At 53.5% G+C, this 16630-nt stretch overlaps 1 protein-coding gene across 4 annotated transcripts in view; it reads right to left on the bottom strand.

Annotated features, from left to right (window-relative positions):
* The window catches only part of PTPRE (protein tyrosine phosphatase receptor type E), a 147404-nt gene that overhangs the window by 36822 nt on the left and 93952 nt on the right, over window positions 1-16630 (bottom strand). For all 4 annotated transcript variants that reach the window (XM_064488537.1, XM_031461988.2, XM_064488535.1 and 1 more), the window contains one exon: window positions 6803-6921. In XM_064488537.1, the coding sequence (XP_064344607.1) occupies window positions 6803-6921 (119 nt within the window). The remainder of the gene's footprint in view (window positions 1-6802; window positions 6922-16630) is intronic.

The raw sequence follows: 16630 nt of genomic DNA, 5'->3' as shown, positions 1-16630 counted from the left end.
TTCATCAGCCTTTCTTTCTGAACACGAGCACCCCACTCTACAGTTTTGCAGCACAGTCCACTGTCCTGGTCCATTGGATCCACAGAGGCCACTCTCCTTAGATGAGCACCACTGACAGTGAGAAGGTGCCATCCGAGGTCCCCTGGTGCAGGGCTGTGAAGGCCCCAGACCTCCACGTGGCCTTTTTCTCCAAGTTCCAGAGTACCTGTCCCTCCCTCTACTGGGAGGTGGACAGTGGAGGTACAGACACCCCGCTGCTCTGTCCCAGGACAGATCGGGAGCTCCCAGGGCCTCCAGCACGAGCTCAGGGCACAGGACAGCAGCCTTGCCCTCAGGCCAGACAGACCTGCGGCCACGCAGTAACCTGAGCTCCTGGAGCTGTCAGCTCATGATCCCAACCGCCCAGAGGAAGGCTGGTCACCAGGCACCCCCTTCCCTCCTTCATCTGTCGTTTCTCAACCAGAAGGTCCCACATCCCTGGACCCAACCTGGCCACCCTGGGGCTGCCCAGGACCTGGGCCACAAGCCCCAATTTCATGGGGCTCTGGTGGACGGGCTGCCACCCTCAGTCCCCAACCCTCCCCCGATGCTCTGACTCAGCTCCTGCCTCCCCAGATTGCCAGGCTGCCTCCTCCTCACCAAACCGTCAAAGGCCCCCTCTTCCTGGAAGCCCACACAGTTCCCCAGCCCCCAGTAGGTCCCAGAGAGGCTCTGCCTGCCTTTAGTACAGATCGCCTTCACCCCTGTTTCAGTGCAAGCCCCTTGAAGGCAACAACTAGGCCTCCATCACTTTGAGTCTCAGAGGCACCAGCATGGCCCCCGAGTTGAGCGGGGGCCCACAGCCCTGAAGCCCCCCTCCCCCGGCTAACCTACACCCCACCCCTGGCTGCGAGCTCCCAGGAGCAGGCCATCCCTCCCGGGCCTCGCGGGGCTCAGGTATGTGGGGAGCGCATACACCCCTAACAAACAATGAAATGTTACTGACTTGGGTGACTGTTAGACTTCAAAGTGCAGCGAGGGGCAGTTGGACTGTGGTGAGGGACCTGGTCAGGCCTGCTCCAGCTGGCTAGCGATGGCCCCAGGCCACTGCAATTGTACTGCGAGGCCGGGGGAGGCCAGGCTGAGCAGCTGGTGGCTCTGCTCGGTCCCTCCCCTGGAGCCCAACCTGCTGCAGACCCCTCCCGAGGAGCCCCCCTGGCCTGAGGTTCCCCCTGCAGCTCCTCAGAGCAAACTCAAGCCCAGGCTGATGGGGGAGACTCCTGCTACCGAGGGGCAGAGCTGCTTCATAGCCCCGACTCAGCTCTGTCCCTGCCGTCCAGACGCAGCCTGGGTGGGGCCCTGCTGCTCTCCGCGGGCATCCCTGCTGTGGAATATCCCACTTCTGCATTTGCTCAGCTTGAGCTTGGCCATGACTGACTGGCCAGCTTGCTGGGTGGACCTAGCTGACGGTGCAGGCTTGCCGGGAGCCTCACAGGGGCCCTGGGGCTGTGCACATGGACGGAAGCCCACCCCTGAGGCCGTCGGGGCGCCAGGGTCGGTCCAGCCTCCATGCTCATGACACCCGGCCGGTCACAGATGTGGGTAATTCCCTGGCACGTCCTCAAGGCCTGGGGCTGAATGACCCAAGGCCCCCGGAGAGGGGCTGTGCACAGGGACGGAAGCGATAGATCACCAGGGCGAACGGGTTCCCCGGCTCGGACTTTCTGCCAGTGGTCAGCGGCTGCCTCTGTTCTGGAAGGCAGAGGTCAGGCGGGAATACCCAGGGGCTGACAGGGAACTTGGGGGGGGGGGTCCATTCCCTGCCAACGGGTTGCGGGGCTGGCCGGGTCTCAGCCCCCGTCCACTGGGACCGGGGAAAGGTGGACCCAGAGTGCTTAGCTCTTTCAATTTACTAGAAGAAGAAATCTATATTTTTATGTAAAAATTATCTGATTTTTAAATATTGGTAAGCAACTCAACCTAAATACTATTCTGAAAGCCAGCGTGGGCCAGAAGGCGGCTCTGCAGGCCAGGCTGCGTCCCCGGGGCACCAAGAGCTCTCGATGGGGACTCAGGGTGGTGACTAAGCAGAAACACGGAGCCACTTTCTGTTTTCACTTCACGTTGATGTGGCTCAGACTGGGTGGGGCTGAAGGGGAGCGGGGGGGGGGCCTCTCCCGGAGGTAAGGGCCCTGGTGGTCCACTTAGAGCAGCCTTCTCCCCAAATCTCCCCAAATTCTACGCAGCTCGTGCTGCAAGTCACGTGTGTACGGATGTTTGTGCAAATTTATGCCTACACACACCTGAGACATGTGCATGTGTGTGCACACGTGCACGTGTGTGTATTTGCCTACGAGGAATCCGATCCTGGAAATTAAAAGACCCAGGCTGCTGTGTGAGTTTTGACCTTAAGTCATGCATCTGCACACTTAAACTCGAGTGGATCACCAGCTGTGCTTGAAGGCCCCACGAGGTGGGCGTGGGCAGTGCTGCGTGGGGTCCCTCTGTCCCTGCCTCAGCCCTAAAGAGCTCTGTGTGAGGCCCTGCTGAAGTGACCTTCTTCTGGAGTCTCCCCTTATAGAAAGGGGGCACCAGATGGTGTCCCTCCAATGCGGATCTGCTCTGCCTTGAGGGGGTCTCTGGGGGAGGGAAGAGTTGGCGCAGGTGTGAGAGAGAAGAGGAGGAAAGGAGAGAAGAGGAGGGGAACACAGTGGGAGCAGCTGCGTTCGGAGTGGGGGGGATGGAGGGGAGCACAGGGTCCCTGCAGGACCCGCTGTTCACGGCAGAGGGCGCTTTACAAGCTGGCTCCCGCCCTGTATCTTCTACGTTTTGCTGGGTTCTGGTCTATACGAACAACATAGGGCCCCAGGCCTGCTGCAAAATGTTCAAACCAGACACAAAATAGTCAGGGACTCGAGCCATCCCTCCTTGTTCCCAGAGTCACATGCTGTTAAACTTGTGGAGTGTATCTGCCCTGACGATTTTTTCTACACATTTACGTTCATAAGCCCACGGGTCTGATAAGTAACTAGAGTCCTGCTACTCTCTCATCACATCTGAGAGTCCACGGACCGAAAGGTGTGCTCTTACTTTATGAACCACTAAGAAAGAAAAAAGCAATGAGATCAAGGCATCTCACAATACAGCGATGTGAAATGTGAGAAACAAAACCCAAACCAGATGCCATGCGCTGTCCGGCAGCCCTGCGACTTGTCTTTCTCGTGGGGTCGTCTGTCTTGGAGAGTTTCGGCCTCAGTGCATGTGAGCCTCTTTGTTTTGTTTAACTGCTGCTTGAATTTCCACTTTTTGGATAAATCAAGATTTGGAAGGACATTCAGGTTGTTTCCAACGTTTTTGCTATTATCTGCAATTCTGCATCTCATGACGGCATCTTTGCGTATCTCGCAAGTGCTGCGCAGGGTAGCGCCTGGAACTGGATGTTTGGCATCACTGTCCACACACGTTAAGTTGTAATAGAAACTGCAAATCACTGCCTCCAAAGTTTCCAACCTCTGCGCTCACCTTGGGTGTACGAGGGAACCTATTTCTCCTGGATATTAGCAATTCTTTTAATTTTTGTCAATCTGATAAGTAAAAATGATACCATTTCAATTTGCATTTCCCTAGTTTCTAGAAGGTTACGAATCTTTTCATGATTCACAAACCTAATTAATTAGATATGCATATTTTCCCTGGTCACATTTTTTATCATTTTCCTACTGTGTTTTTCTTTTTCTGTTAATTTTTAGGAATCCTTCATACAATATGGACCAGAATGTTTTGTTATACAATTTGTAAATACTTACCTTCAATTCCTTGTGTAAAAGAACATCTCTTGATGATTATTTACCACGTTTGGTTCGGTGAGCAAAGGAAATGATTGCCGGTTACTTTGGAAGGCCCTGGCGACATGCCGTTATCATCCCTAAGGATGCGTCATCCCTCTTTTGGGGAACAGGTGAAGTTTCAAAGGGCACTTCACACAGCCAGGTTCTCTCTGGAATTCCAGGCCACAGGAGTCTGTCTACTCCCTGTAACGAAGGCTCTGAGGTCGAGCCGGCCTGGATACCCCCCTCTTGGAAGTGGCCAGCAGCCAAGCCTGCAGAGGCTGCAATGGGATGAGTTTCACATTCATTCTGGTGGGCGGCCACCGGATCACACTACAGATACCCATGGCCATATTATCAGCCAATCGTTTTATTTTTAAGTGAAGCCCAGGGTGCCATCTGCAGGTACGTCCACACAGCTCTAGTGTTTCTTCCCTACTTTGAGGCAAAGGATGCTCGGCATGGTTGAATTCTTTGTTGAATCCTCCTGCAGTTGCTGGGCACTGGGTCAGCAGAGGCCAGCAGAGCCCAGCAGATGCCAGCTCCTCTCTGCCTGGCACAGGGAAGCGCTGAAGGGTCCCAGTGACCTGGCTTGAAACCAGGCAGTGTGACGAATGCAGTTTCTATCGGCTGGGGTTTCTGTTCTTTCATTTTTGTGGTTTTGAATTTCTCTGGAGTTTCCATGTAAGAGGGTGTTGCTCATTGCAAAAGACGGCCAGGCACCTAGAACGGCCCTCCTGGTTAGGGGATTACGTCACCAGGGAGGCTCCGGGGTTAGTAAATCATGTGAAGCCTTCGGGCTGGACGGGGACTGAACTCCTGACCCCAGGCTGCATGATACCAACTCTAATACCATGGCCTAACTTCCCCTGGAGGGAAGTTGACGATCTATGTTGTCCAGAGAGCTTGTGATGACCAGGTTGTGATGCTTAATTTCATGTGTCAACTTGACTGGCCATGAAGTGCCCAGATATTTGGTCAACATAGCCGAATGATCTGGGTGTTTCTATGGGGATGCTGTTTGGGTGAGACTCAACGTTTGAGCTGGTGCTCTGAGAAAAGCCAACTGCCCTCCCCATTGCAGGTGGGCCACATCAAATCAGTTGAAGGTCTGAATAGAACAAAAAGCAAGAGCCTCTGGTGAGTAAGGGGGAATTCTTCCCACCTGACTGCCTTCCACATAGGTATCTGTACAGCTCTACAGCAGCCTGCCAGACTTCAGACTGAAACTGGGAAACTGGCTCTGCAGATTTTGGACTTGCCAGCCACCACCATCCTGTGAACCAATTCCTTATAATAAATCTAGATCTAGTTCTGGACATATGTCTAATCACCAAGTGACATCCCATCAGAGAAGTCTTTGAGTTTTATGTCTGGGAGTCTCGGGGGAAGGAGAGGAGAGGGGGGCAGCTGTGTGGGGACTCACAACAGGCCTGGGTCCAGGGTCGGGGGACCATTTTCTGCTGGTTAAAGGCTTTTGAAGGAGCCAGCAGACCCAGGCAGGCCCACAAGTCCACCAGGGAGGCATGGGGTGGCCCAGGGAATTCATATCGACCCCTTTGGGACCCAGAACTCACCCAGCTGAGCCTCCGTCTGCATCAGGCCATGTCTACGGAGACATCAAAAGATACTGAGAGCCAACTGTCAGGGAAGTAGGGGTCTGGCTGGGTGACAGGCCACCATGACACACTCTCTCACTAGCAACAAGCTGACGAGCCCTCTGCACCCCAGCACGATTATCTCTCTTAATCCTCACAGCACTGCCAAGAAGTGGGAGCTATTATCCCCTCCGTCTACAAATGGGGACACTGAAGCACAGAGAGGTTCAGTGACTTACTCCAGGTCATTCAGCCAGGAAGCGGCAGAGCTAGACTTAACACAGGTAGGCGATTCAAGAGCATTTGCTTTCGTTTTTCTTCTTCATCTCCCTCGCCTCCTCTTCCTTTTAACTTTGCATGGAATTTAATTTTACGGAGGTAAAATTTACAAACTATAAAATGCACCATCTAAGAGTACAATTCAATGACTTTTAATCAATTCACAGAGGTATGCAGCCATCACGACGATCCAGTGCTAGAACTCTTCCACCAGCCCAGTAAGATCCCTCCTGCCTCTCTCTGGTCACTCCTGATCCCACCCCAGCTCCCGTCAGCCACTAACACACTTCTCCCCACAACGATTTGCCTGTTCTGGGCATTTCACACACATGGAACCAAACAACCTGTGTTCTCCCATGTCTGGTCACTCAGCACGTTTCTGAGGTCCATCCATGTTGCCACATGTATCAGTGGACTCTTTTTCTCCTAACTTTCAAAGGGTACAAAAAGGTGAGAGATCAGAGTAATGAACCCCGATTTACCTGCCACACAACTTTCCTATGGGACAGGGTCAGCAGTGTGCAATGGCAACCCTGGCCACCTCTGCCCCCGCCCATTTCTGGCCCCACCCACTTCCAGCTCCACCACTCACTTTCTCAAAGTCACTCCTGACATCACATCTCTTCATTCATAAGTACTTAAGTATGTGTCTCTAAAGGGCAAGGACTCTTACTAGTTTTATAATAAACCTAACCTCTATACCAATATTTCACCTAAAAATACTAATTTCTTAATGAATGTCATCCACTTATGACTTAATGTATGGCATGTCAGCATTTAAATATCCCCTACTGACTCATCAGTGTTCATTCAGGGTTGGTTTGAATGGGGTTCCACACAACCGGGTCAGGGCTGCTAACCCTCTGCTCTCCTGCCCCCACCGAAGCTGACAGCAGCTCTCAGCCCAGGTCGGGGGGTCGTGCCTGCTGCTTCCTGGGTGCTAAGCTCTGCTCCAGTCAAGTACTGAACAACTTTCTTCCTAGCCAGCCTGCTTCACAGACATGCCACATCAGAACCACACTAAGGAAGCTAAGCACACCCTCCTCCTCCTGCCTTACCCGCCCATCACCCTGCAAGGTCCTGCAGGCTTGTTAAGAGGAAGAGACGGCGGGTCCTTACCTGGGGTCGTGGAGGTCCAGTTGCTCTGTGCTGTGGTGGTCTTGTTTTCCGTGAGAGCCTTGGCAAGGGGCAAGCTAACACCGGCCAGCAGGAGCGGACAGAAGGGCTCCATGGTGATCCTGGAAGAGGCAGGACAGGCTCAGAGACTCGGCCACCACACGTCGAGGGCTGTTTGGCCACCACCGAGGCGGAAAATTCACGGAAGACAGAGGGCTCGGGGGGAGAAACAGGACGGGACCAGAATCAGGGTGATGGTGGAGACACTCTGGGAGCGGGGCTTTGCCAATCTGCGGTAGGGAGAGAGGTCTTCACGCCGGCACGACATATACCTACACTTGGAAGTCAGTTCCACCTTGCAGCAAGCCAGGCTCGCGACTTCACGAGCTACCCTCAGGTTATGAAGGCTCCTGCTGTTCGGGTTAATTTCCTTTTTGTCTGCTTGTCTGTTTTCTGGGGGAGAAAGGAGGGGAAAAAAGGACTTGGAGGTCCCCAGGAAGGATAAACTCTGAAAACAGCACGAGGTCAAGGATTCTGAGAGGCCGTTTCACAGACCCACAAAGTGGCCCGGTGCCCATCACTTTTGGATTGCCAGTGAGAGTAACTTGTCTGAACATTCAGGAATACACAGTGCAGTATTTCTGTTTTGCATCGTGACAGCTCAGAGGAGCATCAGAGAAGAGTTCAGGCTCAGGAATAGGCCAGGCCATTTGGTTCACGGTCACAGGGCTGGGGGCTGGAAGTGGGGGTCCAGCCATGTGCACCAGGCCCACCTCTGCTGTCCCCTGGCCACGGCCACAACCACAGCCCGGCCCTTATTCTGAGTGCAGGTCTAGACTGCCTCCCACCCTCCCACGGGAGTTACAGGAGAAGGTCCCCTAGTGTCTCCAGCCCCAGGCCGTCCACCTGCCTGGCCTACGCTCAGGAGCCCGATTAATTGCTGTAAAGCCCGGCGCAGTCCCCTCACTCATGAGGTGCGAACAACAACCCGGGGGGTGAGGAGCTGGGGTGACGTCACTGCCCCTCTGAGCCGAGCACTTGGCCGGCAGCTTTCATGGGTTCTATCTTCACAACTCTGGGCTGCTGGCCTTGCTGATTCTGCTCCAGGCTGAACTCTCAGGGGAAGCGGAGGGGAGCTCCCTCCCGGAGGAGGGGCCTCGGCCAGCTTGCCTCTGATAGGGCCGCCTGGGCACCTCGGGGATGGAGGAAAGTGTTCCCTGCATGTACGGATGGATGTGCTGAGCAAAAATGAACTGCAACGTGGCTCAACACGGAAAAGGCTCTTCTGCCCAGGAGACCTGCGGGCAGTCACCTGGGATCCCCACCCTGCACTCCGTTTTGTCACGACACCAGAGATCCTTCAGAAATGCGCCAGTGACCTCTTGGTGGTATAGAAACCCCTCCCAAAGGGCTCACTACAGGTGGAGGTGGGATCTGGCAGGCTGATGCAGACGTGTCCCCCTCCTGCACACCCCCTCCCCCCATTTCATCTGCCCAACCCCGTGCACCGCACGGTCAGCCTGGGCGCCCGGCCGCACAGGGAGCGCTTTCCTGCACGAAGCCTCCCTCGAGGATAGGAATGGACCGAAGCCAAGAACACTGGTTCCTTGTAATTAGAGAAGACTTGTGAATGAGCGCAAAACATCCCAGTCATTTTTCAACAATCACCACTATTAAAATGAAGCCTTTCTGAGCCCATTATGATATTATCTCAGAACAACTACCACGGCCACAGGCAACACTTACACTTCCTTCCTCTTTTTTGTTTCCAAAATATATTTTCGCTCTACAGAGCGAGCCATACACACACACAGAACAGCCCTCGTTCCATGAGCACCTATGACGATGTGCTAGGCCCTTCCTGGGGGTGTGACCCTCACAATAATGCCTCCAGGACTGAGAAACTGGGATACTCAGCGGGGGAAGTGGCCCAAATCCAGTTCAGAGGAAATGCGGGAGCTGTGATTCGAAACCAGGACCGTTGCAGAGAAAGGCCCTCAGCTTCTGACAGGCAGCTTTGCACACACAGCATTAAAAAAAACTGTCACTGAGCACTGCAACCATGCTTTTAATGCATCTGAGTAAACTGCAGAGTCATTGATTGGGAAATATTAATTGGTTCAGTACGACCCAGAGAGGCAGACTTCTTAGGTGCATTAAACAAATTCATTTCTCTCTCCAATGCATTAATTTAAAAACCCTCCTTTCCAGATGTTCAAGGATCGAAGAGGAGGCCGGACAAGGGCATCCCATCAGGAATCAGACGCCACGAGGCCGGTTACGTGCCTCCTAGAGCGGCAGGTGGTTTGCCCGGTATGACCAGCAGAGGGCACTAAGCTTTGCCGAATTCAAAGCCATCCACCGTCTAGATAGAGTCCCTTCCGTCTGTATCACAGCACTGACGGGGCCAGGCCATTGACAACTCACCAGTCCCTGGCCATTTGCCCCCAAAGGGTCTGCACGAGCCACCTGATAAGCACAGACACGAATTAGTGCAAACATAATGCTTCAGACAGCAACTAAATCCATATTGAATTTGAACGATTTGTATTTAATCAGTACTTGTGTGTTCACCAAGGGTTAAGCACCGTGGGGGCAGAAAGCACACTGATCTCTAGAACTGAGATTATCAAAACAGCTTGTTTCCTACAAAGCAGACTTTATCACATTCATCAAAAGTCGGCTGGCTTTACATCTGATTACAATTGACTTTTTTTTTTCACTCCATTTGATGCCTTTTTAATGCTGTTCTTTGGGAAATGACTCTGGGGCAGGCAGCCCACTAGGTCCTGGAGATGCAAAGATGAAAGCAGCTCCTTCTCTGCTCTAAAGCAGCTCCACTGAGCTGGAAGGGAGGGTGGGAAACAGCGCCCCCAGACCCCACTCCCATGCTCTGCAGATGTGTGCCCACAGCGCCAAGGAAGGGCAGTGAGGGGGCAGTAACTCACCGGGGAGGTCACCAAGGCTTCCCCAAGTGCTGAGAGGTCCCTCCAGGACGTGGGGGGAGGGACAGAGGCTTGAGGGAGGCGAAGGCATGACCCATCGTCCAGATAGTGGACGGTCTGGTCTGCTGGGCCGCTGGATCGTGAAGGAGGCAGAGACAGCGAAGGTCAAGAGACGGGGCTAAGTTGAGAAGGCCCTCTAATGCCAAGTTAAAGAGCCTGATTTGGTGTTAAAGGCGCATTATCCATCAGCAGCCTACATTATTAGAACCACTGGGGGCATTAAACAAAGATGCCAATTCCTGGGCCCAGCTCCAAATGTTTGAATTCTAAATACATGGGGAGTGATGGATTTACGTAGACTGAAGTTAAAAACCTTGGCTGTGAGCAGTGAACCGCCCTTCAAAGGGCAGTTGTGAGGGTGAGTTCTAGAAGCCATCATGAGCCACCTGAAACCGGGCATAAGCTTCTGAGGCCCCAGGGTGGCCCGGGAGCCTGGGCACCGCCTGGGAGTGTGCTAGGAATGCAGAGTCCCAGGCCCCACCCAGACCCCTCACCTCTTCAGAAGACCCCTAGTGGCTGCCGCGCACATTACAGTTTGAGATGTGCTGGTCTGGGCAACAGGTCGAGTATGGCTGGACAGGCCAGGACAGCGGGGATGGAAGCGGGGTGGGCTGAGAGGGCTTCGAAGTTGGAATCCATGTGCATCACCGGCTGGACGTGGCGATGAGCGGGTGTCAAAGATACTGGGGTTTCCATCTCGGGAGGTGGAGCGGGAGGGACGTCGTTCATGAGCTGAGTTGGGGAGACTGGGGGCCCTCGTCGGGGGATACAGATGATTTCAGCTTGGATTAGGAAACAAAAATATAAGCTACCAATTATTGAGCTCCTATGAAGTGTGACAGTTTAGCTGAGGTTCTGGATGAAGTACCTCACCAGCCCTGACCGAAATCCCACGAGAAATGTCCTGTTGTCCTTGCAGTGTGATGACAAGTTGGATTCCAGAAGGCTGTGGCCCATTCCCGTGGAGACTGCCAACAGGAGTGGGATCTGGAGCTTGGCTGGAAGGGAGGGGTGGGCTGGAGTTAACTCCAGGGGTATGTGGAAGGGGCAGAGGGGAGGTCGGGGTGCTCAGCTGAAGGAGGCCTCTACACTTAGGGACCGGAAGGGAAGCTGGGCAGGAGACTGGGCAGTGGTGGCCAGGGAACAGGAGGAAGATGGAAGCAGGTGGAGGTGGAGAAGCAGATGCAGGAGAGGGTTCTTTGCCCCCTGTCCACTTCCCCCAGCCCTCACTCACACGCCTCCCCTCACTGGGCGACCCCCTCTCTCCTTTTCATTTACGGGGTCCCCTCAGATGCTGAGGTCCAGCAAGTCTGAGACAGACCCCTCCCTGGGGTCAGACTACCTGATATGGTTTAAAGTCATTGGGTGCCAAGTGTCCCCACCAGACTGGGAGCCTCCTGAGGGCTGGGGACACCTCATTTCCACCCCCAGCCACCCAGATGAATAGGGCCTTGGGGACTTTCCCTGGGGTGTGGAGCCTTCCCTGAGCTAGCGTCTTTGAGGGAGGGCTGCCTGGCTGACCCCTTCTGCCAGAGGGACCCAAAACTGCCCTTTCCAGCTGGCTCTGGGTGTCCTGATGGACTGAACCAGACTGCCCCCTGCAGCTCCAAGAGGGTAGTGCCTTCTTTCTGCAGCTCCGGCCTTCACGTGTGGTTAGAATGCCTGGTTCCTTTGTGCTCAATTATGAAGCAGATGAGGCTCCTTCACAAAGGAGCAGGTAAGGATTTGGGAGCAGCCAAGCTCTGGATATAAAGCTACTGCACTTTAAAAAAGCCCTGGGGTGGCCCGTGTAACTTCTCATCCAAATCAGGCCCCTTTCAGGCACAAAGGAAACGTAAAACAACTAACGCTACATGTTTTCTAAAATATTTAATTATTGAGCAGCATTTTGGTCTTAAATAAAGGGACCCTTTTAAGTAGTTTTGTTCAAAAACCTATTTTTAAAAATTAAGAAAAATTCTAGAAAATTTTACATTTTCCAGGTAAAAATTACAAAATTAACAAAATTTTGTGTCTTTACCATTTATAAAATTAACATATGCATGCACATTACAGCAATATTTTTGGAAAAAACCTTTTTATATTGACTGTATAAAAATAAAATTAGAACATGAACAGAACACTTACTCTCTGCACATATTAACCTGCTCCATCAATTTCTTAGCCTTGTCTGTTCTTAACATGTTTCACTTTTAACATCTTTTTCAATATCCTTAATATTTACATTTCTTCATAAAACTAACTGTAATTTTTTTTCAAAGTAGCATCTTGTGGGCTCTCATCACTTAATTTGCTTTATTCCATCGTTGCTTTTGTAGGAATAAATTTCTAATCTCTTTCTGTTCATAACCTATGTTTTCAGTAATTGTAATTCTATAACAGTTTCAAAAGCTGAGAGCTTTCGGTCTTGTTTTATTTTGTGATTTTTTTTTTTTTTTGGTGCTCTATTTGTTGACTATGTCTATGAAATATTTCCGACTAATTTAGAACAGAATGAAACCAACACTGAAGTCCTCATTTACAGAAAAGTTCACCATCTTTGGACACTTAGATTGATTTACAAAGTAATTCTTTCGGCGGCTCAAACATTTCTGAAATCTGATGGTGGACAGGGAAGAGAAAACCATGCCACCAAGCCAGAGTATTTAAAAAAGCCCCACATCAGCCTCATGACCGTCCACTTTGAGCTCAAGTAATCCTGTAGTTATTTACCATCATTGATAAAGTCTGACACCTACTGCTTCTGTTTTAACTGACGGAACATCCAGTTGGTTTGGACACAATTATGAATGATCTGTACACCACAAGCATTTCCAAGGGCGACACATTTACCCCAAATGCTAAGCTTCACCAGCATTTGTACGCTTACGTTATCCTACGAAACAAATCATCACATCACAGGTGGTCCTGCATCTGCAGGAACATCAGTGATCCTGCCGGGCGCTCACCATTGACAGAAGGAACTTTCAAGTTGTGGCTGGATTCTATGAAATGGATGAAAAACAACAGAACCAATATTGGAATGAACTGTTTTCTCTTTGAAAAATCACTGTGTGAAATTGACACTGATCTCAAACTGGCTTCTGACGGCTTGTGAAGCTCGTCTGCTACTGGGCCGTCAGCAGCTCTCACTTCGCCTTTGGTAAGTGCACAGTGGAACCTGGGGCTGAACATGAGCAAAACCAGCCCAGAAGGGCCCTTTGATCCAAAAGAAAAGCCACGCTCCACAGAGCAGTGTGTCCTGCATCTTCAGTCATCACCCTCAGGCCCAGAGTTCCTACAAGAGTCACTCAGTACATGCAGATGCAGCGGTCCCCTGGGGCTCAGTGAGAGGCTAGCACAAATGGCCCTCCCACCATCTCTCACTGAGAAGGTGGCACCCGACACTGAGGCCCACCCACCCCCACTGACCCTCCACTCAGGAATGCGGACGACGGAGGAGGAGGGGACCATCTCTAAGGGCCGGGCGGCTCCCTGCCGTGAGCCGGCAGCGGGCCAGGCTGCATCCACACACCTTGGATGAGACGTGGACTGAACTTTAGTGGCTGGGTTCACACACACATTTGATTTCAAAGAAACGAGTTTACTTGCTGACTGAACTCTGTAGACCTGCAACTATCTGTCGGTTTGATCATCTGCTCATTCATTCATCCCTCTTTCGGCAATGTTTACTGAGTTATTGCCAAAGTCTGGAAGGCAACCAGCACTGCCTACCTCCCTCAGAGATTGTGTTTCCATAGGAGAAATAAAATAATTAAATAATCGCAAGGCAACTCAGATGGGCCAGGAGGGGGACGCACATGGTGGGGTGGGAGCACCAGGCGGGGATGCCCACAGCCACCCAGACAGGTCTGAAAGGCTGCCTGGGGAGAGGGCTGTCTTCTCAGTGAGGAGTGGACTGGTCCAAGTGGGGAGTGGGAGGAGGAGGCAGAGAGGCAGCAGAAGCTGGGTGCGGGGTAGGGGGGTGGGTTGTGCAGAGAAGGTGGAGCCCTTAGGGAGCCCCAGGACCTGCCCAGGATAAGGAAGATCAAAGGTCTCTCCTGGCAACGCTGTGGATGGTTTATGTGAAGACCTCCAATGAAAGCTTTCCAGTAGGGCTGCGTAAAAGCTAACTCCCCGGGCGGGATGTCCCCTGCCCCGGGGCTTCCTGAGGGCAGAGCAGCTGTCCTGCACATTTCCATCTGGCACAGGGGAGAGGCTTGGGGAACGTGGTGGGAGGAAGTAAAACCATTAGGCACCATGAGAGCAGATTCCTCCCCATCTTCCTCTGAGACTGAAGACCCAGCTGCGATCAGCGTCTCTCTCATCCTCTTTCTCTCTGCTCTCCCACCCGCCCTCTCCCACCCGGGAGATGAGGGTTCTCCCCAGAACACTTCACCTCTCTGACCTTCCTTCCCAATTAGTAAAACAAGAGGCTCCAAGCAGATAATAAATGTGAGTGAATGTTGTTAACTGTCACTCATCAGACTGGCCTGGACCCCACTGTCAGCTGGGGCACGCCCCGTGCAGCAGGGACACTCGGCAAGTGACCGCTGGTATTTCCCGGGGAGACCAGCTCCCCACGGCTGCCTCTGGAAGCAGCCAGAGCTGTGCACGGCCCGGGCGTGAAGCATCTGCTGTTTCCACGACGGAATGTGTGGTCCCGGGGCCGGGACCCCCACGGCTCTGCAGACGGCGCTGCGCTGGGACCGGCACCCCAGGAGGAGACCTCGGTGACGGGTCTGCAGGGTGGCCCTGCGGTGACTGGCATGTCAGCTCTGGGCTCAGGCAGCAGGAGGAAAGGGTCTTGGCCTGGGTGGCGAAGCAGCCAGGCCCCTGGACAGCCTCCCACAGCTGCCACCCGGCTGTCTAAATGGAGGCGGGCACCTCCGGGGCAGAAAGGCCAGACCTTTGCAGCAGAGGGCAAGGGGAAAGAGAAAGACCAGCCATCACCCCCTTCAGGTGACGCCACACTGCTTTACAGACGCCTCGAGGCCCACCTGTGCACAAGGCACTATCGCAGGTGCGGGGATGGGGAGTTTCACAGGCCCCCCGGCCCGCTCTCAGGCCCACACAGTTATGCGCACGCCACCCCCACGTTTCTGGGTTAGCGGGCAAAGTGAAGGCCAGGAGGAGGAGCCAAACTCTGCCTGCGGACAAACCCAGCCTGGGGCAGGTGGGGAGGCAGCTTTGAGGATGGTCGCACACAGGGCCCAAATGCTCCCGGGAAGCCAACCAGCACTGCTCTTCACCTGCGGTCAGGGGCCCCCTCAGCACCCGCGGGGCAGCGAGGGAGGGACCTGGAGCGCCCGGCACCCTCCATCTGGCAGGCCGCCGGGAATGCACACTGCTCAGAAAACCACCACCACCAGGCGCGCAGACAGACAGCGGACTTCCTCAGCCCGCTCGCCTGGGGAACGGACTGGGAAGGGAGAACCAGTTCCCTGCAATCACCCCAATAAGACAAGTCCAGCTCCGTCTGCCGGGCACGGAGCTGAGAGCCCCCCAGCCTCCGGGACCTCGCCAGGAAGCAGGGACCACTCCGAGCCTTGATTACCTAAGTGACTGCCACCTAATTCCACCCTGTCCATTTTCTATAAAACCAGGAAAATATTACCCATTGGGAAAAATTACTATTTAAAGAAATTTGTAGGGGGTGGTAATTAGATTTATCTCTTACTTATTTTTTAAACGGCAGTACTGGGGACCGAGTTCAGGACCTCGTGCTTGCTAAGCACGCATTCTACCACCAAGCTACACCCTCCTTGCCAAATTATTCCTTTTGTACATATAGGGGAAGAAGAAAGATGTGTTTTCAGGGTAAAGGAAAAAACAAATCCAGACCTTCCCCAAGCTTCAGGTCTGAATACACTTAGTGGATGGGAGATTTTAATAATAATCGTACAAACCCCTTACGCAGTAAGATGTGCAGAGTCAGCTCGCCCCACGCGCACCCACAGCAGTCCTGCCTTTTCAGAGAAGGTTCTGCTTGTTAAAGAGAAAAGGATGCAAAGGGGTGCTTTTTATCTGAGTCGGTGAAGGTGGGAACTTAATTGCTTTTGAACAAAGCAATTGCACACGTCTAAACGGAAAACCAGTGAAACATCATTAAGAGGAGACGAGCACAGAGAAGTCCGTGTGTGAGGAGAGAAAGGGGGAGAAACGAGGCGGGAGAAAGGGGTGAGGCGAGGCTGCGCAGTGTCGCCGGGCAGGGCCCCACTGCCCACGGCGTCCTCCAGGGTCTCCCCCTCTGACGCTCCTCTGACAGCCACCCAGCGAGGCGGGCACCACCTCGGCCTCGGACAGACGGGGACAGGGAGGTCAGGCGGGGAGGTGCCCCACCCCCGGCGCTGGGGAACGAGCACCCAAGGAGACAGCAGAGCTGTGGGGCCCTCCTCCGTGGGGTCACAGGCTGGGAGCTCCCCGTCACTGCTGGCGCAGGAAAGCAGTTTGCCGACCTTTCCACCCTCTGGAGTTCTTGAGGACTTGCTTTCCCGGACCCTTCAGTCCTCACCCCCTCTGTAAACACTCGCCCACCCACAGACAGCTCACATGCAACTCGGCGTTCACAATGTACCCTCACTTCCGACTTTCTGTCCATCCTTGAAACAGTCTCCCTGAGGTGTTGGGTGGCATTAGGTGTTAGGACGGCTCCTCACTTTACGAATGAGGAGGAGCTCAGAGACTCAAGGGCACATGGCGAGTGGGGGCCCCCCACCCCGACCCAGGCCCGCACGCTCCACGCTCCGCTCCTTTCTCCGTCAGGCCTGAGGCCCGCCCCCGTGCCAGGTCTTCCAGGGCACAGCGTGGGGTGACCAACTTGCCCCAGGGAGCCCAGGACTGTCCG

Source organism: Camelus dromedarius, chromosome 8 (assembly GCF_036321535.1).
Source record: "Camelus dromedarius isolate mCamDro1 chromosome 8, mCamDro1.pat, whole genome shotgun sequence".
NCBI lineage: Eukaryota > Metazoa > Chordata > Mammalia > Artiodactyla > Camelidae > Camelus > Camelus dromedarius.
This window is presented reverse-complemented; position numbering and strand designations above follow the sequence as displayed.